This window comes from Sus scrofa, chromosome 4 (assembly GCF_054392235.1).
Source record: "Sus scrofa isolate SSC_HxYL_T2T_F1_AM1 chromosome 4, Sscrofa_HxYL_maternal_Yorkshire_Landrace_v2.0, whole genome shotgun sequence".
NCBI classification, from domain to species: Eukaryota; Metazoa; Chordata; class Mammalia; order Artiodactyla; family Suidae; genus Sus; species Sus scrofa.
Genome location: NC_139386.1, coordinates 107969858 through 107996938, shown reverse-complemented (window position 1 = coordinate 107996938; position 27081 = coordinate 107969858). Strand labels below are relative to the sequence as shown.

Here is a 27081-nt window from a genome sequence, read left to right as displayed (position 1 = left end):
ACTTGATATATAACGAAGAAGAAACACAGCAAAGAATAGGCTTCTTGCCTTGTTCCACGAAAAGAACCCTAGCCAGGAAAGAAAGCACTGTTTATGTTTCTAAGCTGCCTCTCTAGGAGGTGCGTTAAAAAACAGACTTGAGAATAGTTATCTGGAAAAAATAAATCAGAAACTACCACATGGAAAGCAATTAGATACGAATGGATGTTTTCTTCTTCAATAGAGTTTTATAAATAATGGAATTGAAAAATGTTCAGATTTTTCAACAATGTGCTCGTGAATGCCTGCATGCTGGAGGGTCTCCAGCAGCTCTGTTTCTGAGAACTGGGCCCTCAGCCCTCCAAGCCCAACAGTCAGCAGGGCTGGGGAATGACGACATCCTGCATGAGGGGAGCTGGAGGGCTGCCATCACACAGGTTTACCCAGGCTTGGAAAGGACATTCATTTAGTGCTGGCAACGAACCAAGCTGAACAGGGGTTAGATTTAGATATGGGGAAGTCCATAGGTTACATTTTGCCAGAGCCAAAACCTACCATCAAAAAGGAAAAACAACAACAACAACAACAACAAAAGTAAAGAGTGAGCTTCAAAGAATACAAGCTGGCTTTTTAGTGTGCATTCAAGTTGATCCAGCAGTTGTTTTCGCTTTTGGCATAATCCCTACTTTAAATGAAAAAGATTTGCTAAGTTCCCAGAACAGTGGGAGAACTTGCTTTGACTGGGTCTTTGCTTTATGCTGTGAAGATTCCGAAATTTTGACACAGTACAGTGATGAATTGTTTCAGAGAGGTACTGAATTTGTGGATCTAATCCCCAAGATGTATTTCTGTTTGGATTTGCAGGCTGAATACTACTGTTGTATAGATCATAAAATACTGGGAACTGGAAGAGGGCTCAGAAACATCCATCTAAGCTCCTTTTACAGATGAGGAAAGCAAGGTGCAGAGGATTAATTAACCAACAACAGCACCGAGCTGCCGGGTAGCAGAGTCATGACAAGAAGCCACCTATGCACTGTAGCTAGCCAACCCTTCTGTGTCAGCATGTAACAACTGTGGCTACTTTAAGATCTTGGGATTCAGGGAGCTGGTTATGGGAGGAGGAGACCTTAGCTCAGGGCTCCCATGAGCCTGTGCAGCCCCTGCCCGTGAGGAATGGTTCATGTATCCACCAGACCTCCTCATATCATCTGTCATTCAGTCACACATCTCTTAAATGCCCACCCTGTGCCCTGCTCTGTAAGCTCCTTATGTGTCTCACTCATTTTTAACATCCCTTGTACTCTGGCGCTATCAGTGCTACATGGGAGGAACTCAGAGTTTACTGAGTGAAATGAAAGGAGTGATAAAGCAGCAAGACCATATGCTGATCAAGAAATAAATGTTAAGATTTACAGGTGTGATTTAATTGTATTTTGAGAAAACCTTTTCTTTATATCATACTACACTTCTTAAGTAGTAATTTGAAGTAAGTGGCAATGTACACATATATAAAGCAGCAAGACCATATGCTGATCAAGAAATAAATGTTAAGATTTACAGGTGTGATTTAATTGTATTTTGAGAAAACCTTTTCTTTATATCATACTACACTTCTTAAGGAGTAATTTGAAGTAAGTGGCAATGTACACATAGTCTACTAAACACCCTATTTGGGGACTGTATCAAATAAAATCAGAGCAGATCGATATTTTAGAATTTGTATTTTCAGAGAATTTTGGAGACATGAGACAGCTGGTGAATTTAAATATACTACTATTTCTTAAAATGTCATCAAATAATCTCTAGCAAATACTGAGAACAAACTTTACTTACATAAAATATGAAGAATAGGATATTTATTTTTCAAACGATTTTTCACCATGCAGACGGATTTGTTATAGGCTATCTTTAGGTAATCAGTTTTCCAAGTGCATGTTAAATAATATTTAATTTTTTAAAAGGTATTTTTAGACAACTGTATAGAACTGCAGTATTGGAGCAATACAACTCCACAGCTGGAAGTTTAATTCTAGTTGCACTGGATCTGCTCATGGTTGTTACATGAAGTAAGTGTTATCAAGCCAGATACTCTACAAACACCAGGACTCTTTTGCTTATGATACTAAAAAAATAAAAAAATAATAAAAAAACAGAGGTTTACAGTGAATAGGTTTATGACTTAAAAGCTCACTTCACCAGAAACATGTACATATGTTTAAAGTGAACAGGTAGACTTATATATGGTTTAAAGTAAACAGGTAGAATGACTTAAAAGCCCACTTCACTGAAACATGTACCTATTTCTATGCACGCACACAGACAAAACAGACAGCACATAGGACTTACAGGCCCAGGTGTATAAGTCACTTTCAGTCCTGTGTTGGGTGGGGGCTGTTTCACCCTAAACCTACCAGGAAAAAAAAAAAGATGGGAATAAATTTATGCTATAATGAAAAACATGAACGCAAATGAACTGGGAAGCAATAAACTCAGGAAGGTGTTAATATTTGCTACACAAGAGCAGGGGGTCCAGACTATTAGAAAAATAACCTAATATCCACTTGGGAGAAGGATCTGGGACCTGTTTCATGACTGCCTTTTCAACAGTTTTCACTGGCGTCAAACAGACTCCAAACCTGAGTTTCAACCCTTTGTCATTGGATGCTGATGAGCAGCTCAGGCCTGGGCTGGGTGTTATGAATATTTGGCCGGTGTGTGCATTGCAGTGTAGCTGCCAGCGTGAACACAAATGCTGACTGCCAGATCATTAAGCTGAAGAATAAAGGCTCTTTTGGAAAGCAGTGGAGCGTGGGAGCCAATCTTGCTCTGTCGTGGTATGAGGTTTGCATGTTTGGGGAAAAGAGAGACAGAAAAGGCTCAGAAAATGTTGGAGAATTTGAAAAGCCCCTTGCTCACACATAGTGCCTATTGAGCTCTTCCCCTTCCTGTGGTTTGTGGGTTCTGCCTGAAGGTTAAAGACCTGGAGTAAATTAAAATGCCAAGGAAAACCTACCTCCATGTCGACCTCAATCCCACTCTCTCTACCATCACCTTTGCCCTATTGTGGCTGAACTTAACAAGCTGAGGAGTGAAATCTCTAACACTAAAATTCTGTACTGGACACCTGAGTCTACAGAGATGAATTTAATTAGTTTGAAGTTGACTATTTCTCACCATCCACTTTGTTTTAAATAACCTAAAAAAAAATAATGTCTAATCTAGTGGCCTGGGTCCCTCATCAAGTTGTTTCTAAGGAAGTGAACATGATTCCTGAAGTCGAGGATAGGCCTCAACTAAAATGAGATGGTGATCTTTGCAACTGGATGCCCCTGTAGTTTTTCTCCATCTGATTTGCAATTCTGAGCCTAGAGTCACAAGTATTCTTGAAGACTTGCTACTTACACTGAGAATAAGTCTGCAATTGAAATAAGCATTTATTCCATTTTTAGGGAGGGAAAAACCCACATAGTCCTTAAGTTTAATTCAAAACAGTATAGAGGAGAATTTGTAATTGGGAGTTGTTTTGGTATAGGTTTATGGTATACTGACCTAATGGGAAAGGCTGCTCTCCCACAAGAAGCAGTGACCACAGCTGTGTTGATAACATAAGGTGCTCCGATCAACTGGTACTTGGGAGATCTGAGATCTAGTCTTGCAGGGGCCTACAAGAACTTTGATCAAGTTTGTCGAAATTTAAACTCAGTTTGTTCCCTTATAATAGTCTTTAAGGAACTATAAAATCTATTGGTTTTGATCTGAAAATGAAGGACTGAATCTTTCTTGTCACTGAATGCCAAATACCATGTATTTGCAATTGGGAGTACACACTGTGAGTTAAGGTATTTGTTATAAATTCCATGTCATATGGTTCAGGGTTACTTTATTTTTACCTCAATTATGCAGAATTAATGGAATTAAAATCACATTTACATCAAAAAGGTAAAATTGATGTTAGCTGGTATTATAGTTGGTGGTGGATTTGATAAAATAAACTTGCAATTTTGCGTATTAGTTATCGTAACCTTGTACAATTTCCTCTTCATTTTTTGCTAGTACAAAAAATGTAAGAGTTCCTCTTACTGAAGTGTGAATAATAATTAATGAAAAGACAAGGAAGTACCCACTATATAGTTTAGACTTGGTAAATACTGATTTGTTAAAGAATGACTGAATTAGGGAGAGCGTGAACAAATAGTTTCAAGAGTCAAAAGTTCAGGTGTAATTACAGTTCAATTCAGTAAACCTTCACTGATATAGGCAGCCAAAGAAAAGTCACAGGAGGAGAAGGTGATCTAAGACATTTGGAGATTTGGCCTCACCTGCAGAAGTCAACTCCAACATTCTTGAGTTTTACAGTGGTTGCATAAGTGTGTCCTTCTTTGAGCACTCCAAACTTCACTGAGGGTGGGAGAAGGTGGAATCCAAAAGGGGATGAACTTATATTATTAATGGCAGCAGATGCAACAGAGGATGTTCTCACTCTTCCTCCAACAGAATCTTGCACCTGGCATTGAAGAAAAAGCAATAAAATATAAAGAAATGGTTCTATTTTGCATTCTCAAGATAAGAAAAAGGCTATGCCCACCCCCACTCCCAGCCTGGGCCATGAAACAAACCATGCAGGAAGCTTACCTCGTCCTCCAGCCAGCCTACAGTCACTACACAAGGTAGGGCCTTGCAGCGAACTGGGCTGAGGCCAGCCTTCCCTACCAGTGTATCCACAGTAGGAGGCTCTGCCACAGCAGAAAGGCTCATGTAGCCCACCTAAAGGCACCCTTGAGTACATAGCTCTGGTGACCAGAGGGGAGCATGCTGCTGGGTCCATGGGACATCTCCTACATAAGGCTGTTTCTTCAAGACCAGGCAATGTAACCAACATGTCTAACATACAGAAATAAATACAGAGGTTGGGCAAAATGAGGAGACAGAGGAATACATTCCAAATAATGGGACCACACATAACCTCAGAAAAAGGACCAAAAAAGAAGAGTAAGCAATTCAGCCAACAAAGAGCTCAAGATAATGATTTAAAAGATGCTCAGTGAACTTGCAAGAGGAGCATGAATGAATATGGTCAAAATTTTAACAAAGAGAAAAAGAAAAACCAGAGCTGAAGAACACATAACTGAAATAAAAAATGCACTATAAGGAATCAACAGTAAAATCATATCATGCAGAGGAATGGGTCAGCAATCTGGAAGTCAGTAGTAAAAATCACCTAAGCAAACAGAAAGAAGAAAAAAGAATTTAAAAAAAATAAGGAGAGTTTAAGAGATCTCTAGGACAAAAACAAACTAACATTCACATTATAAGGTTCCTAGATGGAGAAAAGAGAATGGGGCAGAGACCTTAATTGAAAACTTCTCTAACCTGGAAAATGAAACACATTCAGGTCCAGGAAGTACACAGAATCCCAAACAGGATTAACCTAAAGAAGTCCATATCATGACATTAAATTAATAAAAATGGAAAAAATAAAGAGAATCTTAAAACAGCAGGAGAAGAGCAACTAGTTATGTACAAAGAACTCCCGTAAGACCATCAGCTGACTTTTCAGCAGAAATTTTGTAGGCCAGAAGGGAGTGGCATGATACATTCAAAGTGATGAAAGGGGAAAAATTACAACCAAGAATACTCTACCTGGAAAGTCTATCATTCAGATTTGAAGGAGAGATAAAGAGTTTTACAAACAAGCAAAAGTTAAGAGAGTTCAGTGCCACTAAACTGGCTTTAAGAGAAATGTCAAAGGGATTTCTCAGAGCAGAAAAGGCCAGCTAGAACTATAAAAATTATTAAATGAAAAAACCTCAGGGGTAAAGGCAAATATATAGTAAAAGTAGTTATCAAACACTTATAAAACTAATAGGAAGGTTAAAAGACAAAAGTAGCAAAACTAGTAGGAAGGTTAAAAGACAAAAGTAGATAGATCTACAATAAGTAAAAGGTACACAAAACAAAAAGATATAAAATATAAAAAACATGGAATGTTTACAAGGGAATGAAGAGTTGTTAGAATGTGTTCAAACTTAGGAAATTATCAACTTCAAATTCTCATATATAGGGAGTTCCCATTATGGCCCAGTGGGTTATGAACCCAACTGGTATCCACGAGGATGTGGGTTCAATCCTCGGCCTTGCTCAGTGGGTTAAGGATCTGGTGTTGCCATGAGCTGTGGTGTAGGTTGCAGACATGGCTCAGATCTGGGATTGCTGGGCCTGTGGTGTAGGCTGGCAGCTTCAGCTCCAATTTGACCCTTAGCCTGGGAACTTCCATACGCCACAGGTGCAGCCCTAAAAAAATCTAAATCTATATCTATATCTATGGTTATATGTTGTTAAATATAAACTTCATAGTAACCAGAAACCAATAATGTGCACAAAAAAAAATAAAAAGACATCCAAACATAACACTAAAGGTAGTCAACAAACCACGAGTATTGGACTAAATCTTCTAATCAAAAAACAAAATGGAGAGTTCCCATCTTGGCTCAGCAGTAACAAACCTGACTAGTATCTATGAGGATGAGGGTTCGATCCCTGGCATTATTCAGTGGGTTAAGGCTCTGGCATTGTCATGAGCTGTGGTGTAGGTCACAGACATGGCTCAGGTCTGAGTATTGCTGTGGCTGTGATGTAGGCCAGCAGCTATAGCTCTGATTTGACCCTAGCCTGGGAACTTCCATATGCCCTGGGTGCAGCCCTAAAAAGGCAAAAGGAGAGAAAGACTGTCTTGGATAAAAATCAAGATCTATGTATATGCTGTCAACAACAGATTCATTCCAGATCTAAAGACACAGAATGAAAGTAAAAGGAAGGAAAAAGATAGTCAATGCCCAATGAAAATGACAAGAGAAGAGACAAAGAAGGACATTTTATAATGATAAAAGGATCAGTCAGACGAGAAGATACAATGATTCTACATATATATGAACACAACATAGGAGCACCTAACTGTACAAAACAAATATTAACAGACATAAAGGGTGAAATTCACAGTAACATAATAATAAAGACAGCTGTAACACCCCACTTACATCAATGGATTATCCAAAGAGAAAATCAATAAAGGAACACTGGCCCTGAATGACATGTCAGGCTCAATGGACTTAATAGATACATGCAGAACATTTCATCCCAAAAGAACAGAATACACATTCTTTTCAAGTGCACATGGAACATTCTCCAGGATAGATCAAATGCTAAGCCACAAAACAAGTCTCAAAAACTTGAGTAGACTGAAATCATATCAAGCATCTTTTCCAACCATAACCCTTTGAGACAAGAAATCAACTACAAAGAAAAAACTGCAAAAAACACAGATAGAGGCTAGACAACATACTCCTAACCAGTCAATGGATTATTGAAGAAATAAAAAAGGAAATTAAAAATACCTACAGACAGGTTAAGAATGAAAACGCAAAAATCCAAAACCTTTGTGACACAGCAAAAACCATTCTAAGAGAGAAGTTTAATAGCAATACAAGCCTAACTCAGGAAATAAAAAAATCTCAAATAAACAAGGCTATTACACCTAAAAAACTAGAAAAAGAACAAACAAAACACAAAATTAGAAGGAAAGAAAAATAATAAAAATGAGCATGGAAATAAAATAGATAACAAAAGAACAAGAGAAAGACCAATGAAACTAAAAGCTACTTCTTTGCAAAGATAAAATTAGTAAGCCTTTTTTATCCAGACTCCTCAAGAAAAAGAGAGAGAGCACAAATAAAATCAGAAATGAAAGAGAAGTTACAACCAACATCACAGAAATACAAAGGATCATGAGAGATTACTACAAATTATTATATGCCAATATAATGGATAACCTAGAAGAAATAAATAAGTTTCTAGAAACATATAATCTCCTAAGACTGAATCAAGAAGAAATAAAAAATAAGAGCAGACTGATTTCCAGTAGCAAAATCAAATCAATAATTAAAAAAAAAAAATCCCAACAAACAAATTTCAAGGACCAGATGGCTTTGCAGGTGAATTCTACCAAATGTTTAAAGAATAGTTAAGATCTATTCTTCTTAAACTATTCCAAAAGATTGTAGTTCCCATTGTGGCATAGCGAGTTAAGAACCTGACTAGTATCCATAAGGATGTGGATTCAATCCCTGGTCTCGTTCAGTGGGTTAAGGATCCAGAAGTGCTGCAAGCTGCGGTATAGGTCACAAATAAAGCTTGGATCTGGTGTTGCTGTTTGACCCATAGCCTGGAAATTTCCATGTGCCAAAGGTGCAGCCCTAAAAAGAAAAAAAAATCTATTCCAAAAAACTGAAGAGGAAGGAGAGCTTCTGAAGTCATTCTATGAGGCTGGCATCAAACTGATACCAAAACCAGACAAAGATAACCACAAAAAAGAAAATTATATATGTCAGTATCACTTTAGATATAAAAATCTTCAACAAAGTATTAGGAAACCAAATTCAAAAAAACATTAAAAGAATCATATATCATGATCAAGTTATGTATCAAACTATATGGTCATCTCAAAAGATATAGAAAAAGCTCTTAACAAAATTCAACAACCACTTATAAAAATTTTCAACCAAGTGGGTATAGAGGGAAAATACCTCAACATAATAAAGGCCATCTATAACAAGCCCACAGCTAACACCATACTCAATGGTAAAAAGCTGAAAGCATCCCTCTAAGATCAGTAGCAAAACAACATGCCTACTGCTGCCACTTTCATGTAATATCAGAAGTTTTAGCCACAGCTATCAGACAAGAAACAAAATGTAATATCAGAAGTTTTAGCCACAGCTATCAGATAAGAAACAAAATAAAAGGACTCCAAATTGGAATGGACACAATAAAACTCTCATTATTTGCAGATGAAATACTATGCATAAGGAATCCTAAAGATGTTACCAAAAAACCAGTAGAACTTTGTAATGAGCCACATTTTAAGGATATGGATTACACGAGTATATGCATTTATCAAAACTCAGCAAATACACACTTAAGACTAGTGCATTTTATTGCATATAAATTTTATATTAAAGGAAAATATAAACAAATATTGAACTCTAGGTAATGATGTGCATGTTTATTTATGGGCAAATGTAGTAATATCTGCAATTTACTTTTAAGCACACCAAAAACAAGGTGAATTAATGAACAGATATGTGGTAAAACAAATATAATATTATGGACAGAATCTACAAAACACATGCATAAACACAATTAGAACTGATGACTTAATTCAGTAAAGTTGAGGATACAAAATATACAGATATATCTATTGCATTTTTATACACTAATAATGAACTATCAGAAAAGGAAATTAGGAAAACAATCCCATTTACAATTACATTGAAAGAATAAAATACCTAGGAATAAATCTAAACAAAGAGGTAAAAGATTTGTACTCTGAAAACTACAGGACACTGATGAAAGAAATTGAAGACAACACCACAAACAAATGGAAAGATATACGAGATTTATGGATTGAAAGAACGCTGTTAAAATGACAGTACTGTCCAAGGTAACCTACATATTCAATGCAATCCCCATCAAAATACCAAGAGCGTTTTTCACAGAACTATATGAAATAATTCTAAAATTTCTATGGGATACAACAGATCCTTAATAGCCAACACAGTCTTGAGAAAGAACAACAACACTGGAGGTTTCGTGTGCTCTGATTTCAAACTATACTACAAAGCTGGGGTAATCAAAACACCATGGTACTGGCACAAAAAGAGACACATCAATGGGACAGAATAGAGAGCCCAAAAATTAACCCAGGCTTTACTGGTTAATCAATTTACGACAAAGCAGTCAAGAATATACAATGGGGAAAAGATAGCCTCTTCAATAAATGATGCTGAGAAAACTGGATAGCACCATGCAAAGTAATCAAACTGGACTACTTTCTCACACCATATACAAAAATATTCAAAATATATTAAATATTTAAATGTAAGACCTGAAGCCATAAAATTCCTGGAAGAAAACATAAGCAGTATGTTCTTGACATCAATCTTAGTACCTTTGTTTCCTCAAACAAGGGAAACAAAAGCAAAAATGAACAAATGAGACTACAACAAACTAAAAAATTTTGCACAGTGAAGGAATCTATCAATAAAATGAAAAGACATCCTACTGAATGGCAAAATATATTTATAAACAAGATATCTGATAAGGGGTTAATATCCAAAATATACAAATAACTCAAACAACTCAACATCAAAAAACCAAATGACTAAAAAAAATGGGCAGAGGACATGAATAGACCATTTTCAGAGAAGACATACAGATGGTCAATAGACACATGAAAAGATGCTCAACATCACCAATGATCAGGTCAATGCCTATCAAAACGACTATGAGATACCACATCGCATCATCAGAATGGCTATCCCTCAAAAAGACGACAAATAACAAGTGTTGGCGAGGATGTGGAGAAAAAGGAACCCTTGTGCACTATTGATGGGACTGTAAATTGATGCAGCCATTACTGAAAACAGTATGGAGATTCATCAAAAAAATTAATAGAAACTGCCATACAATCCAGCAATTTCACTTCTGGGCATTTACCGAAAGAAAACAAAAATAATAATTAAAAAATATACATATCCACACCAATGTTCATTGCAGCATTATTTAAAATAACCAAGATATGGAAGCAACATATATGTCTTTTGATAGATGAATGAAGATGTGATATATATAAATATAGATAATATATATAAAAAAGGAAATTTTGTCATTCATGATAACATGTATGGACCTAGAAGGAATTATGCTAAGTGAAATATTTCAAAGAAAAAGAAAATATTGTATCATGTCACTTATATGTGAAGTCTAGAAAACAAAATAATCAAAACAAAATGAAAACAGACTCATAGATACAGAGAACAAACAGGTGGTTGTCAGAAGGGAGGAGGTGGGGGGTACAAAATAGGTAAGGGGATTAAGAGGTACCAACATCCAATTATAAATAAGGCATACAGATGTAGTATAAGGAATATGGAAAATAATATTGTAATAACTGTATAGGACAGGTGGTTACTAGATGTATGGTGGTGACCGATCATTTCATAATGTATGCAAATGTCAAATCACTATGCATTTATGAAATAAATGAAAATATTTAATAAAATAATATTGAAAATAATATAATATAATATATTATTATATAATATAATATTGTTATGTCAACTATATTTCAATTTAAAAAAGAAAAAAGCCTGTCACCAGAGGGAGACAACTGCTTGGCTGGAGAAGGAAATGATCATTCATGGTCTATCGAATCCTTACCACAGCACTGTAAGGAGGTATTTTAGGCTCTGGTTTAAGGATAAAGAAGCTAAAGTTCAATGACTGGAAAGACATATAACCTACTCATCAGTGGCAGGGTAAAGTCTCAAACTCAAGTTTGCCTAATTCTGAAGTTCATGCTCTTTCTTCTGTGCCAATGATTATCAAACTTGAACCCCATCAGAATCACCTGAGGACTGGTTAAGCCATCAATTGCTGTCCCCACTCCCAGAGTTTCTCCATCAGCAAATCTGGGATGGGGTGGGGTAGACAGTAGTTAGGCGGGGAGGGGAAGGGTCTACACAGATCAAGAAAACCTGCTCTGAAGGGGAGCACAGTCTCCAGAGGACGCTTTAAGACACTGGTTTCTGACTCCCCCCCGTGTTTCTCCATCAGGACATCTGGGATGCGGCCCATGAATCTGCATTTATAACAAGGTCTCAGGTATGCCAATGCTGCCAGTCAGGTAATAGCACATGGAGGACTACTGCCTTAGGTTGTTATTTTCCAGGTTGGCAGCACTGACCTCACCTGGGAGCTTGTTAAAAACTGCAGAATCTCAGGCCCCACAATGGACCCAGTGAGTCAGAATCTGTATTTTAACCAGATGCCCAAACAACACATGTGCACATTAAAATTTGAGAAGCACTCCTATCACATCACTTATATACACTGCAATAAACTGTCCAGTGGCAATGAATACTGTGTGCCGTGAAATGTCTAAAGGATATCTATCGAGACTTGATTGGTAGGCTCAAGAATGGCTTTCCAACAGAGCTGAGATGGAATGTTAATCTTAGCAGCTCTGAGGAAGGGGCCTGGTATTTTTTAAAGAACTAAGAGGAGTTCCCGTCGTGGCGCAGTGGTTAACGAATCTGACTAGGAACCATGAGGTTGCGGGTTCGGTCCCTGCCCTTGCTCAGTGGGTTAACGATCCGGCATTGCCGTGAGCTGTGATGTAGGTTGCAGACGCGGCTCGGATCCCGCGTTGCTGTGGCTCTGGCGTAGGCCGGTGGCTACAGCTCCAATTCGACCCCTAGCCTGGGAACCTCCATATGCCGCGGGAGCCGCCCAAGAAATAGCTAAAAAGACAAAAAAAAAACAAAAAACAAAAAACAAAAAAAACTAAGAGAAGCCTACAGTGGGTGAAGTGTAGTGAGTTTGGGACAAAATGAGGGTAAAGTAGCAAATGCAGCCATGCCTTGTAGTCATGCTAAGTCATCTGGATTTTATCCTGAGTCTTGGGAAGGGCATCCAAAGATCCCCTGAGCCAGTAGTGTGCTGGTAAACTGGCTCTCTGAAAAGAACCTTCGTCAGTAGCATTTGCCAATATCTATGGCATGGCTGACTGCAAGCTAGTGAAGGGTCAACAGCTGGCTCATAAAATTCTTCTCTTCAGCCTGTATGAGCTGGTTCCAGGAAAGCACTGCCTTAGTTTATCCCTGTGTGATCTGAAAGTCTTCATGTTGAGATGGTTTATATAGCAAATAGCTATACACTGTGGCTGGAAATCCATCACTTTAATCAGCCAGAAATACATGAAACACTACCTGGGTCTGGGAAATTTCTTCCCATCTCTGTTTTACCTTTGCGAGAGGTTGAGACTTGGGCTTGGCGCTCTGCAAATAGTGAGGCAGCTTCACTTTCTCTTTCCTTGCTTGTCCTGCCACATCCTGCAGCAATGACTGGGTTGGAATTTTCACGGGAACACACGATTCTGGTTCTATCAGAGAAAACATTGAAATTATACCATGTAGACATTGTTTCCAAGGGCATTCAAGGTCAAACTAAAGCACAGAACACAAAACCAACTTGGGAGACTCTTCTTTCCTTCTTAAAGAGCTTGTTGACAGGAACAAAGGCTTTTTCTTAACTCTAGTGTTCTGTCTTTACATTTTGCAAAGAGATTTTACCTGAGATGAGTCCTCACAACAATTCTATGAGATGCCCAGGGCAGATGCTATTGGCATCACCTTTTTTACATAAATGAAGGAAATCAGATTCTAAGAAGTCGAGTGACTTGCCCGTGGATCAACGAGGTATATATAGATCATGAAATTGTTGACTCTCAAAGGTTTCTTTTTAAAACTAACATGGAAAAAAAAAAATCTTCAGCATTTCTTTGTTTCAACGAGTAAATTTATAGTTCAAAAAAGTGGTGTAGCAATTACAGATAAATTAAACCAGGGAATTAAATCCTCTGATCACTAAATTTGGTGACAGAGTGAGCGAAAGTCAATAATTGGCACAGCTGCTGCTGTATGTATTCTCTGAATATCCAAGAGGTCTAACTAAGAATTGTGCCTTAGGTCAGCATATTTAAACATCTTTTCTTGAATCAGATCATCCAGAGAGGAAAGGAAAGGGAACCAATATTTGACTGTCACTGTTTGCAGGCAAGTACCACTCATATGTTTTCACACAGAGCATCTCAGCTCGTTCTCATAAAGTCCTCTGAGCTGAGGGTTACAGGTACTGTAATCTTTTATGCTCAGCACTCTCCCCACTGCTCACCCCCCAACCCAATCCTCCCATGCATACTTCTCATGCCACAGCATCCCTGGCCCCAGCCATCAGGTTGGTACATGACCCATCCAAAGCCAAGGATATTCACTGGGATATTTCCACTGTAGCTGACAGGGCTGATCCCATCTCGCCCATTGGGTTACATATCTGAAAGAAACAGAATCCTGGACCTCTCTGGTCACATCCCTGCCACATGGACAGAGCCTGCCCTTTGGAGGAGAGGGTCAAACAAACAGGGACAAGCAGGGATGTGACAACATGGAGGGAGGGAGGATGCCCAGGGAGACAATCCGATGCAAACGGTCTCCTAAAAAGCCTCAGTGTCTGCATCCAGCCATCCCTGGGCTGGCACCATAGCCACATCTTTACGTGGTTTGCTTTGAACACCAATAAATACCACCCACTTCCTGGCATTTTTGTTGTTGTTCAGTGAATTTGAGTTTCAGTTCTCAAACTGAGGAGTCCTAACTAATGTAATATTAGTTCTTTTTTACACATGGGGAAACCGAAATTTGTTCGAGAAATTGAAAAGTAGCAGGGCTGGAATGTGTGCCCAGGTGTGTCAGATTCCACAAGGGGCACACTCCTGATAGTGTGAGATAACAGAAAATGCACATTGGTCTCTGCCCCTGGTTCCCAGCACAGAGCTCCTAAATCCCTCGTAATTTCCAGTGATCAGAGTGCTAGGAGCATCTTTTGTTTTACTATTTGGTCTGTGACTCTGATTCCTGACAGAGGGCTCCTAAATCCTTTGGGACTTCTTGGGTAATAGAAGTGTCTTTTGACATGAATGAGGTAATTCTTGGTGGGCTCCTGGATAGCATCAGGATGGAGGCTGGTCACCAGAAAGACCAAGCCATGACTAGAAGCTTGGGACTTTCAGCTTCACCCCCTATCCTCTGGGAAGGAGAGAGGACATGGAGAGGAAGTTAGTCATGCTTGCATGAGGAAGTCTCCTCAAAACTCCTGCAGTACAGGGTTCGGGGCGCTTCCAAGTTGGTGAGCACATCCACATGCAGGAGGCTGGTGCACCCCAAAGCCACAGGGACAGAAGCTACTGTGCTGAGCACTTCCAGACCTTGCCCCATACACCTCTTCCTCTGCCTGCTCAATTATGCCATTTATCATGTCCCTTCTTCTATAATAACATATGAGTTCTGTGAACTGTTCTGGCAAATTATTGAACCATAGGAGAAGGTCACGGAAACCCCAATTATAGCTGACTGCTCAGAAACACAAGGGACAATCCAGGCCTACGACTGGCATCTGAAGTGAGAGGGACAGCCTTGTCTGTGCTAACCCTGGTTTGTAGCAGAACTGAACTGAATTGTAGGACACCCAGCTGGTGTTGCAGAATAGCTTGGTGTGAGAAAAACCCATGCACTTCTGGTCACAGAAGTGTTCTTTCTGTTTGAGTCGTGAGTTTTTCCTAGACAACTACTCAGTGCGTCCTAAATTCATCTGTACATCATAATCCCCTGGAAAAATAGAGACTCCCTAGCCATATGCCAGACAAGCCATATTTCAGACCAGAACAGAGTCTGAAACTCTGAGGATGAAGCTCAGAGAGAACGTTTTAGTTCATTTATTCCCTGCAGTCACTACTGCCTACGCAGGCAACCATACTAATAGTTTGATGTATCTTTCTGCTTATATTCTTACCATATATGTATTACTATTTTATATGAATACATTTTACCAAATAATCACTCAGACTATTATTAATAATAAATACTGATATGGCATTTTTCATGTGTCAGGCACTGGTGCAAAGATTTTACATATACTAATTTAATTCTCACAACCCTAGGATGTATATACCTATTATATTCTCTTTACAAAAGAGGAGAAGGAAGAGAAAGAAAGGTTAAGCAGTATATCCAATGTAACAGCTATTATATAAGGAGTCAGGTGGAGCCTGTATAAATCATTCTATAAGTCACATTATATATATGTGTGTGTATATATATGTATATGTGTATGTATATGTATATATATGTCATTATATGTTATTATTACAAGTCATAAGCCACTATAAGGAGTCAGGTAGAGCCTTATCTCTGCTCTGTATTATATGCCTCCCCTAATAGACAGATTACCATCCACTGAACTTACCCAGGGCTGCCCCAGGGATTAGGGGATGGAGGCAGCTGGCTACCAGCTGATACAAAGGTATTTTAATATTTAAACAACTGGGATGGTCCAACTAGTGGTATCATCTGAAATTGGACTGGGACCTGACCCAACTGAAGAACCAGTAATGGTTCCCTGTTTCTATGCTGAAACCAACTGCAGTATTCATGCGCAATCATGTTTTTTTTTGTTTTTGTTTTAACTTCCTCTCAGAGCACAGCTTTATTTCCTTTGTCTCTGAGCATGGCACAGCTGTGGGTAGAGTGTACTTCTCTGCACCGTTGACTCTGAGCTTGGCCATCGGACTTGTTTTGACCCAAAAATGTATGTATATGTGCCTCCCCCCACCCCAAGTTCAGAGCAGAGGCTAAGGGCAGCAGCCTGCAATCCATCTCTCCTGAGCCACCTCACTGGACCCTCAGCCCCTCAGCATGAGGACAGCCAGCCACGGAGGACAGTGCTCCTTCAGGGAGAGAGCAGAATAACCCGAGCTCTCCCTACAGCCGGTCGTGAGCTGGGAAAAGCTTAACAACTGCCTCCCTGGAGAAAGGATGGCACACTTTGCACATGTGTGGCACTGAGCATGGGGTTGGGAAGAAGCAGCACCATCAGATCTCAGGGGCCCTGGTGCCAACCCCAGTTCATGCTGCCTGCAGTATGGAGCCATGACTGCATAGTCAGCCAGTGCACAGCCCCCAGCACTGGTTATTCAAGCAACTATAGGATCTATGATGTGTTATCACAGCAAACACTGACAAGTTCATTTATATTTCACAAAATCCAAATCTCCTCTAGCTGACTCTACTGTGTTTTCCAAACATTATCTGGTACTATTACCAAATAAGAATACTCTGATCTATACATTGGTTTCCAGTTCATTTCATTTCTTTTTCTTTTTTTTTTTTTTTTTTTTGTCTTTTTGTGATTTCTTGGGCTGCTCTTGCGGCATATGGAGGTTCCAAGGCTAGGGCTATAATCGGAGCTATAGCCTCCGGCCTACACCACAGTCACAGCAACGCGGGATCCAAGCCACGTCTGCAACCTACACCACAGCTCACGGCAATGCCAGATCCTTAACCCACTGAGGGAGGCCAGGGATCGAACCCACAACCTCATGGTTCCTAGTTGGATTCGTTAACCACTGCGCCATGACGGGAACTCCTCCAGTTCATTTCTACTCAGGCTTTTGAACACTTTCTTTTTTGTTTTCCTTCCCTTCCTGTGGAGGGCACTGAAGTAAAACAGCAAATACAGAGTCGAAAAGCTCATGATCTGGCCCTGGTGCAATCCAAAATTTGCTGTACGATTTCAGATGTTGCTTGACTTTTTCTAGGTGTCAGTTTCCTCAAGTGAAATGAGGGTTGTCTCGGGTGATCCGGTCTTAAATCTTAAAATCTATGCAGTTTGATTTATTCTTTAAGACTATCTCTCCCATTAAAGCTTTCCCCACTGCTGTCTTCATCTCTTCCTACTCTTGGCTTTGTTTGACTTTATTGTTTTGATCAAAATTTAATTTTCCACTTAGAGTGGAATTACAATATTGTCTTTTGTCTTAGGTATCTCAGTGTGTACGTGTTCCCTTTATTTCAAAACAATTTTTTTCCTCCTTCAAACACTCCCATTCCTTTGAAGCTCCTGCCATGAGACTGTTTTGCCTACGACGTCTCTAGTAGCTGCTACTTACTGACCTCAATCATTCCCTTGATTCACTGCAGATCCTGACACTTGGGATGGTCTTCCACTTCATCTCTGTGGGTGACATCCCCTAGATGACCCACCCAACACCCTGTCCTCTCTGATTCTCCCTCACCCTGTTTCGTCATCTTCTTCTCTGTCTCGGAAACTCCCATGGTCACACCTTGGCCCTTGCCAACACCAATAATTCTACCACTTTCCAAGTCCCTGTTTCGAGCTGCCTTCTCTAGATCACTGTCTCTTTTTCTTTTAGCTTATTGCTCTATCATATCTGTCAAGCAATTATTCGACCGCCTTAAGACCTCTAATCAATGGACACTTGCCACCTTAAACAATCAGTCACCCCTTCTTGTTTTGCTTTCCTGTTTCTCTGGAATGGATTTTATGTTCTATCATTAGAGTCATTCCTTTGACATCGGACTTGCTCATCTTTCCAATACCAAACATATCAACCCACTAGCCCACATAGAGAGTAGTATTCTTTCCACTCTCTCCTGTCATTGTGGAAGATGTGACCATATGCACACCCAAGGTCAACTCTGCCACTCAGGCTTTGCCCCAAATGTCATGTTCTCTCACCTTCTTTAACACCTTGCTGTCCTTCAATTAGGCCCTTTTCTCCTGTACCCTAAGTTCTCGTTTGCTACAGAATCATCATTGTTTGCAAATCAACATGCTCTATTTCTCATTTTAAAAAAACCTCTCCTTGGTCACACATCTCCTCCCAGCTGCAATGCCACTTCCTTATTCTTTTTAGCAAAACTCTTGGATACAGCTCTGTATTATTGCTGCTGCTGCTGATTCCTCTTCAGCCATTCTGTACATAATCCACTTGAGTTGGCTTGGGTCTCCTCCGTGCCCTGGAACTGCTCTTGTCTAGGTTGCTAGTGACTGTCCTCTGACCTAATCCCCTTGGCATTCTTTATCTCACTCAACCTTTCAAGGAACATTCGATACAGTTGAAACACTCAGTGATTTTCATGCTCTTGTGTTTCTCCTATCTTGTTGGCTTTTTCTTCTTAGTTGCCTTTACGGGCTCCTCCTCTGCCTGATTTTGACATTCCACAATTTGCCATAGAGCAGTGGTTCTTAAAACTTGATCCTACATCAGCAACATCAGCACCACCTGGACACTTGTGACAGCTACCAATTCTCAGCCTCACATTACTTAACTTAGGAATCACCCTTGATTTCTCTTATTTATTTCTCACCCCTACATCTAATTGACCAGCAAGCTCTGTTGGCTCTACCTTCAGGATATATTTCCAATTAATTTGCTTCTCACCCTCTCCACCTCGAGCCTCTCTGTCCAGGTCTCTGTGCACGCTCATGTGTATCTTCTGTTGCTTCCTCCCTGTTTCCACTTTCCCCACGCCTCCCTTCCCTTGCCACAAGCTACTGTCCACACAGCTACAAGTATACATTAGTCATGTCATTACCCTGCTCTAAACCTTCCAGTGGTGTTTGAACACAACTCCACTTAGAGTAAAACTCAAAGCTCCCTATGCAGTGTCACTGGATCTCATTTCTGCCCCTCTCTGACCTCAATTTCTTCTACCTGCTCTGATGCCCATTTTCTTCCAGCTCCATGCCTTACTTTCATTTTTTCTTCTTCCCTCAGGTCCTTCATATTTGCTGTTCCCACCACCTGGAATATTCCTTTCCCCCAGTCTTTGCATGGCTGCCTCCTTCTCGTCCTCCCTGTCTCAGTTCAAGTGTCCCATCGAAGAGGGACCTTCTAAACCCCCTAAGGAAGGTTGTCCTTCTCCCCAAGACATTCTCCATACATTATACTGTTACATTATGTGACACCACTTATTATAATCTCAACTTATTTATTTGTTTACTTATTTATTGTCTGGGTCTATCTACAGTATGTTCAGCTCCATATGGCTCTGCAGGGCTTCTTAACTGCTGTATTTTCAAGCCTAGAAGAATGTCTGGCATACAGCAGGCACTGAGGAAATCACCTTCTAAATGAGTAAATCTTATAGGAGAGATTAAGATTAAAGTCAGGAAGGCAAAAGGCTTGTGTAAGTTAAATCTCACTGTAAATGTTGCAAGATGCTCTGTAAGAGGCAACTAAGACCCAACAGCACAGTCCCATCTCACTTTCAATATGGAACCTGACCACAGGAATCAAAGGGTACGAATTTATCTATGCAAGTTAAATTACTTTCCCTTCCTTCCTCCTTCCCTCTCTTCCTGCCTTTTTTTTTTTTTTTTTACCAACTGAATTATCTGAATTAATTTCAGTGAAACCAGGGTGACGTGACTCTATGGGGACTGGATATTATTCCATAGTGGTCCATACTTCAGTTTCTGCTGCCCCAGTAAGACGATGGATGTGCTATGTAAGACAGAGACAACATCTTATGTTTCTCTTCTAGCACCTGTAGACCAAGGAAGTACTGAAATGAAAGGCAAATCTATGCCCAACTATCAATTACCGGCTGCTCATAAAAAGCTACCAGGTTCTTGACTTTCAGTAAATCACATAAGCTCTTAGAACCATGAGGGATAAAATAAAATAATAAATGATTCAAAAAAAGAAGACATAAAATAACACATCTAAAAGAAAATCTGTCATTTCTTTCATTAAATTTTGGACTTGTAATCATTCACAAAATATTTCTGAGATACTCTGATGTGCTAAGAAGCCTTACAAAGTTCCATAGGTTCAGGATCCTTGACCCACTAGAATTTTTTCTGTAACCACAATCCATATCCTCAGCCCCAGGGCAATCTCCCATACTCTAAAAAGACGTGATATTCGGTTTTGAGCAACAGTAAGATAAAGCAAATGACTGCCGTACCTTTGGTAGATTCTGTTAAATTTTCAGTTTGTTTCTGACTGTCAGACTCTTTGATATTCATAAGGTTATCTGATTTTGGAAGATTAAGCATATCTGAGGATTCCTGTTCTGAAACTTTATTTTTCTGGGAATCTAAAAAAAAAAAAAAAAAACCAAAACCCAAAGCAAATGTCTTAAAATGACATTCTGAACAATGATACAATGACTATTAGTGTTTGTATTATTCTTTACAATGAACAAGGTACCTTTCCCCCACCCTCTACAGAAAGACTAAATGGAAACAAGCCATTAAGAGGCCAGGATTCTTCATTATATGGTTCTATGTGTGCCAGTGAAAAACAGGACAGTATTCCTAAGGCTCACACTGTCTAGTTGGTTCTTTCTGGCCTTAAGACCACAGAGTAGCTGTTATCTATTTTTTTTTTCCAGTAGTTGTTATCTTATTGGGTTATGAAACTTTTACCTGACAAGAGTAATTGAGATGTGATTTTTTTTTAAGTTTCCAATCTTAAATCCATTTACTACCATGAAAATGTTTCTCTTTATTAAAATGCACTCTAGGAAATCAGTGCAATATGAAACAAACATTTAAAGTAGACATATCAAAATCAAGGGAGCAAAGAAAAGTTGGTTGGAGAACAGGGCATTCACATGGTCTCCAGGTATCTCACATGTGACCTGCTAATTATAAGCAGGAGAATGTGCCTACATATCAAAGACTGGGGATACAAACACATTTCTACTTGTGTTAAAAGGTGGTGGCTGCCTGGAGATCTGTGCTGAAAAAACGGTTGCCTCACTCCCTTTCAAAGGGAGAGTGGGCGTGATTGGCTTGTGCCGTCCATGCAGGATGCAGGTGGCAGCACAAGCACCATCCACCTTCCTCCCTGATTTCACCCCATCACATTTACAAGTCATGGTTCCAGCCTTTGCTTTGCAAACCCTGGGGTTATTGGATGTCTCCTTTGGCTGTGCTCATGCCAGGCAGCTAAACGTGTGGCACTTGTATTGTACGGTAAAAAATCCCTCTATCTGGGTGTTTTAACAACCCAGTTTATTAACGAGAAGCACTAAATTTCATTTCATCCCTAAATTCTTCAACAGGCATCGCCGGAAACAAAGACATTCTCCTCTACGCCCACAACACCATCATCACACCCAAGAAGACTTCCCACAACGTCCTCTAATCCAGAGTCCCTAAATCAAACGCAGGCAGTTGCTCTGAAATATCATCTATAGCTGTTTTTTCTTAATCCAGCATCCAAAATGTATGAATCACAAGTAGTTTCTAATGCCTCTTTCGTCTCTTTTAATATAGAACAATCACCCCATCTTTTAAAATCTTTTTAATGACACTGACTTTTTTGAAGCGTCCAGGTCGGTTGTCTTGTAAAACGTCTACATTCTAGATTTGTCTGATTGTTTCCTTTTGATTAAATCCAGGGTAAGGATTTCAGGCGAGAATTCTACACAGGCCCTGGGAATTTCATAGTTCATTATATGAGAAGGCATCTAATCCTAGGTTGTCTCATGATTGGTGCAAGTGTGATCACTTGGTTAAGGTAGAAAATGTCATCTCCCTGTAAAGGCACATTCTCCTGCTTATAATTAGCAGGTCACATGTGAGGCGATACCTGGAGACCATGTGAATGCCCTGTTCTCCAACTAACTTTTCTTTGCTCCCTTGATTTTAAAATTAGTCAGGTTTTCTTAATGCTTTTTAGCTTAATTTTAAGCATACAGGATGAAAACTAACTTTTATTTCCATCTTAGTTTCCTCGTATATAACTCAGTCAAATCTGTAATAAAGCAGTCACAGGAGGTTGGGTCATTAGCTATGACTGAGAAAAAGTGGTTGGAACTAGTTATGTTCTAAGGTGCCACAATTAAGTATTCTTTATTTAATCATATTAACAGGAATAAGAGCTACATGAACACATTACCTGGAGGAAGACTGGAGGTATTCTGAACAGCTGATTTGCAAGCATCCTCATTTTTCTTTGTAAGAGGAGGCAAGTTTTTAGAAAGGGCGTCCAGATAACCACACTGAAAGGAAAAAAACCAAAGCCTTATTTTACACATGGCTGGAAGGCAACTGCCACAATCATGTGAGCAATGATGAAAGCATTTTTTTTTCAAGGCCCTGAAAAGAAAGTTTGCAAACTATAAGTTTTTCAGGAGACTGATAACTCAATTCTAGATTTTGTCTGGAATTTTTTTGTCAGGGAGCCTCTGGTTAATAACAGCATCTGGGATTTTCAGAGAAGCACAGGGAGTTCTGAACACATGACAATACCCCCTCTGCTTGGGAGTTTCAAGGTTTCACAGAAGAGGAGAGAAGTGCTCTGCCCCAGGGGCTTCCGAGAACTCACAGTCTCTCAGTGTTGCCTCTGCAGCTGATGGGCAAGGTCATTTTAATAGAATAAAACCTTCAAAATGGGATTTATCAGAGGATAATACCAATAGGGACAATGTAACCCAGAGAAAGGCTTAAAATAGATGGGAGAAGGTAATTAATATCGATAATACCGAGTTTCTGTGTCGCTCAGAAGGTTAAGGACCTGGCATTGTCACTGCAGTAGCTCGGGTCGCTGCTGTGGTGTGGGTTTAATCCCTGGCCTAGAAACTTCCACATGCTGCAGGCATAGCCAAAAAAGAATAGTGATAATGCAAGGCAGAAAGGTGGAACTGTAGTAATACGTAAGTATTATATGCAGTAATACATAAATATTACATGTGTGTAAATATATAAACATATAATACACAAATATTATATATGTAAACAGATATAATAAACATAATACATAAATATATATTATATAAATATTAAATTACGTAGTAATACATAAATAAAATTTCTGTCTCATATGTTTGTAAGGACACATGGATTTGAAGAGTATGAGTTAGTTGGGTTGATGATTGAAGCAAGAAACAAACAACTTTAGGAAAGGTAGTTATGTTAATAGCATAGGCATTGTATCAATATTTATGAAGACTCTTATTCAATTTTTGTTAATTACATTCAATTACCTGAGATTGATATGTCTTGCTCAGTTCAGATTTGAAGTAGGGTGATATTACTTTGTTCCGAATTTCTGTTAGATAATTTTGTGTTTTTTCAATTTCCTTCCTGGTTGATATTCCATAATGATGCAAGACAGACACAGAATATTTTAAAATGTTATTTGTGTTTTAGCTCTAAATCCCACAGAAAATGTGGATCATTAACAGTAAACTAATAAGAATAAACTTGCATTTTTTGGGTCAACTTGTTTTAGTTTATTTTCTGCTTCATCTAGAATCAGTACTTCAGAAATCAGACTTTTGTATAATATGGGGAATAATGATACCACCTGGCAGTTTGATTTTATAGTCGGTCTCAAAAGGCTACAAAGCACATGGTTGACCTTTTTGGATGTCTCTCCATTTCTCTGTGGTTTAACTGCCAACTGGGTTCTACTGACTTCTACAATTGCAGTAGCCATGGTAACAAAAACTAAAAAAACCTGGGGAATGAATGGCTTATGAATCATGTGATTAATGATCACAACGTAAAATAAAAGCAATCATAATACTCCTGCTAGTTGTCATTCCAATATCAGAACCTGTGTTGGGGAAGCAATATTCCAGCTACAGACCACACCTCCCAGCCCTCCTTATATAGAGGGATAGCCAATGAGATGTAAACGGAAGCCACTGGGTAAGACTCGAGGAAGCTTTTAAAGAGGGCTAACTCAGCTGGAAGGCTTTCCCTTTGTCCTTGCCTAAACTCCTTTCCTACTTGCAACTATGAGATAACCTTGAGGATGGAAGTCATGTGCTAACAATGATGGAACAGAAAAAAGGAAGGACTCTTAGCTCCTGATGACGCTGTGGCTCTGCCTAGCACAGGCTGCCCGCTTCTGACTTCTTTCACATTTGAGAAAATTAACTTCTTTCTTGTAAAAGCACTGATTTGGGGGTTGTCTGTTAAATGCAGCTGAACCTAGCCCTGTCTGGAAGAGTTTTCATTTTTAAGTGCTTATTGCACGCCTGGAATGTTCCACAGTACTTTACATTGAATCGTGCAATAACTCCATGAGTTATTATTCTTACCCCCATTTTATTGGTCAAAAAATCAAGGTGTAAGAGTTCCTGCTGTGGTACAGTGGGTTAAGAATCCAACTGCGGCAGCTTGGGTCACTACAGAAGCATAGGTTTGATCCCCAGCCTAGCACAGTGGTTAAAGGCTCCAGCGTTGCTGCAGCTGCAGTGTAGGTCACAGCTGTGGCTCAGATTCAGTCCCTGGCCTGGGAATTTCCATATGTTGCAGGTGTGGCCATTAAAAAAAAATCAAGGGGTAGAGAACTTAAGTAACCTATTTAATCACATAGCTAGTAAGAGGTAAAGTTTGAATTAAAATCTACGTTGCCTGTCTCCATCCCCTGATCTTGATAAGTGCACATGCATGTCAGCCGTATGTGAACTGACAGAGATTGTACTTTAATCACTCTTATTTCATAGATAAGCAAAGTGAATTCCTCAAGTCAATTTTTCTGACATAAACCAACCAGCTGGCATCATACAGTCTGTAAGTAATCAAACTGGAGAGGATTCTAGGTCTGCTGGCTCTAAGACCAGGGCTGCTTCTCTTACACTAAATGGTCTCGCTGGAAATACTCGCTGAATCCACTGTCTTATTTAAACAACTTGAATTTCTCATTAAAATATCTCTACTGCCTCAGATTAAATCTATGGCAGTTTGGCCACTGCCTACCACTCTCTTAAAACTGTTCTGGAGTTCCTGTCATGGCGCAGTGGTTAACGAATCTGACTAGAAACCATGAGGTTGCGGGTCCGGTCCCTGCCCTTGCTCAGTGGGTTAAGGATCCAGCGTTGCCGTGAGCTGTGGTGTAGGTTGCAGACGCGGCTGGGATCCTGCATTGCTGTGGCTCTGGCGTAGGCCGGTGGCTGTAGCTCCGATTCAACCCCTAGCCTGGGAACCTCCATATGCTGTGGGAGCCGCCCGAGAAACGGCAAAAAGACAAAAAAAAAAAAAAAAAGATACTAAAAATGTTCTTACAAAAGAAATCAGTAAACCTTCCAACTAATAATAAGCCCAACTTCCTCTTTTCATTTTCCTCTCTGATTCTTCCGGGCATCTGACCTTTATGGTCCACCTTCTATTTCCTTGAAACTTCCTCCCTCCTTAACGCCTCCTCCCCCATCCACTGTCCATGGCCAGCCCTTCTCTTTCTAGGACATACAGCTTATGTTTCACTTTCTTCTTCAAAAACTTTGGTCGGCTTGCCATTACCTACCTATGGGTTAAAGTTTGAATCTAAAAAATACACCAGACAGTTGAACGTAACAAAGAGGCAGACTCAAGGATATAGAGAAGAAGCTAGTGGTTACCAGTGGGGAGAGGACAGTGGGGGAAGGACAACAAATGGGTCGGGGATGAGAGGTACAAACTATTCAGTATAAAATAAGCCACAGGGATGGATTGTGCAACACAGGGACTACGGCCAATATTTTATAGTAACTATAAATGGAGCGTAACCTTTAAAAATGGTGCATCGCTATATTGTACATCTGCAGCTTATATAATATCACTGTAATGAACTGTCCTTCAATAAAAATGAAATGGTTAATGTTTCTAAAATTCAAAAAAAATGTGAATGGATGACATGTGCACATGTACATAATTCAAAAAGCATGAAAAAGTATCGAATGAAAAGGAAGCCCAACCTCTCCATCTCCTTGCTCACCAGTACTCCCCATCCCCAGGCTCTTGGCAGTTCTTTCGGGGAGATTCTTTAGGACAATCCAGACCTTCTACTTTGACATTTTATAGAGGGGCCCATGAGACCGAAGGTCTTATCTCACTGCTTCACCAGCACATTCCACACGGTAACCCAGACGTTTTAACGAAGAAGCATATTCATCCTGGGAGTCATTCTGGAGAGGAGCCACGCAAACGTGTACAATGGTACTAAACATACTACTAGACACTCCATAAATACAAGCTGGCTTCCTTTCTTTATGGCAAGAGGGCCCGGGTTAGAATCCTCAGACAGGCTTGAAAGGAAACCAGAGCACACAATGGCTAGAGCACTTTCCTCATGTGCTTTGTAAGCATCCTTGGATGGCGATGGCGATGCTCTGCATCGAGGTCTAGAACATTTACGAGCTTCTGAGAGTTACCCAAGCACAGGACGACCCGAGCGCTGTCGTGCTCATGAGAGACAGAGAGGATCTAATAATGGGCAAATGGGCTTCCTCAAAAGATAATAATGGCATTGCCCGAAAGATGAATGACCACTGGGCAGAAACATACAGAGATTTACAGGACAGAGAGGGGCCTGGATGGAGGGACCTTGCAACCTGCCCCGTTCTAAAAGTCTACGACTCCACAACCCTGGGCCTTTTCACATGCTCCCGTATACTTCAGGATAGAATGGTTAGGGGACCTTTGACCGAAACTGTTCACCCCTGTCCAGGAACGATGATCAACTGTACGGGTTGTCTCATGATAGGAGATCCCAATAAGGAACAGGGAACTAACAAACCGCCTCCCGCTGAAGGAATGAGGGAGGAGACAACCCACCCCCCAGAATCCTCGGCGCTGGAATCCATCTTGACTGAGAGCCATGCCGGCTACAGAAAAGGACCC

General features: G+C 39.9%; 1 protein-coding gene across 1 annotated transcript in view; it reads right to left on the bottom strand.

Annotated features, from left to right (window-relative positions):
- SPAG17 (sperm associated antigen 17) overlaps positions 1-27081 on the bottom strand; it is a 233596-nt gene that overhangs the window by 7149 nt on the left and 199366 nt on the right. The window contains exons 41-46 of the mRNA XM_085023443.1: positions 23457-23556; positions 22370-22472; positions 20427-20558; positions 12843-12979; positions 4302-4486; positions 2329-2389 (exon numbers count right to left, since the gene is read on the bottom strand). Of these exons, the coding sequence (XP_084879569.1) occupies positions 2329-2389; positions 4302-4486; positions 12843-12979; positions 20427-20558; positions 22370-22472; positions 23457-23556 (718 nt within the window). The remainder of the gene's footprint in view (positions 1-2328; positions 2390-4301; positions 4487-12842; positions 12980-20426; positions 20559-22369; positions 22473-23456; positions 23557-27081) is intronic.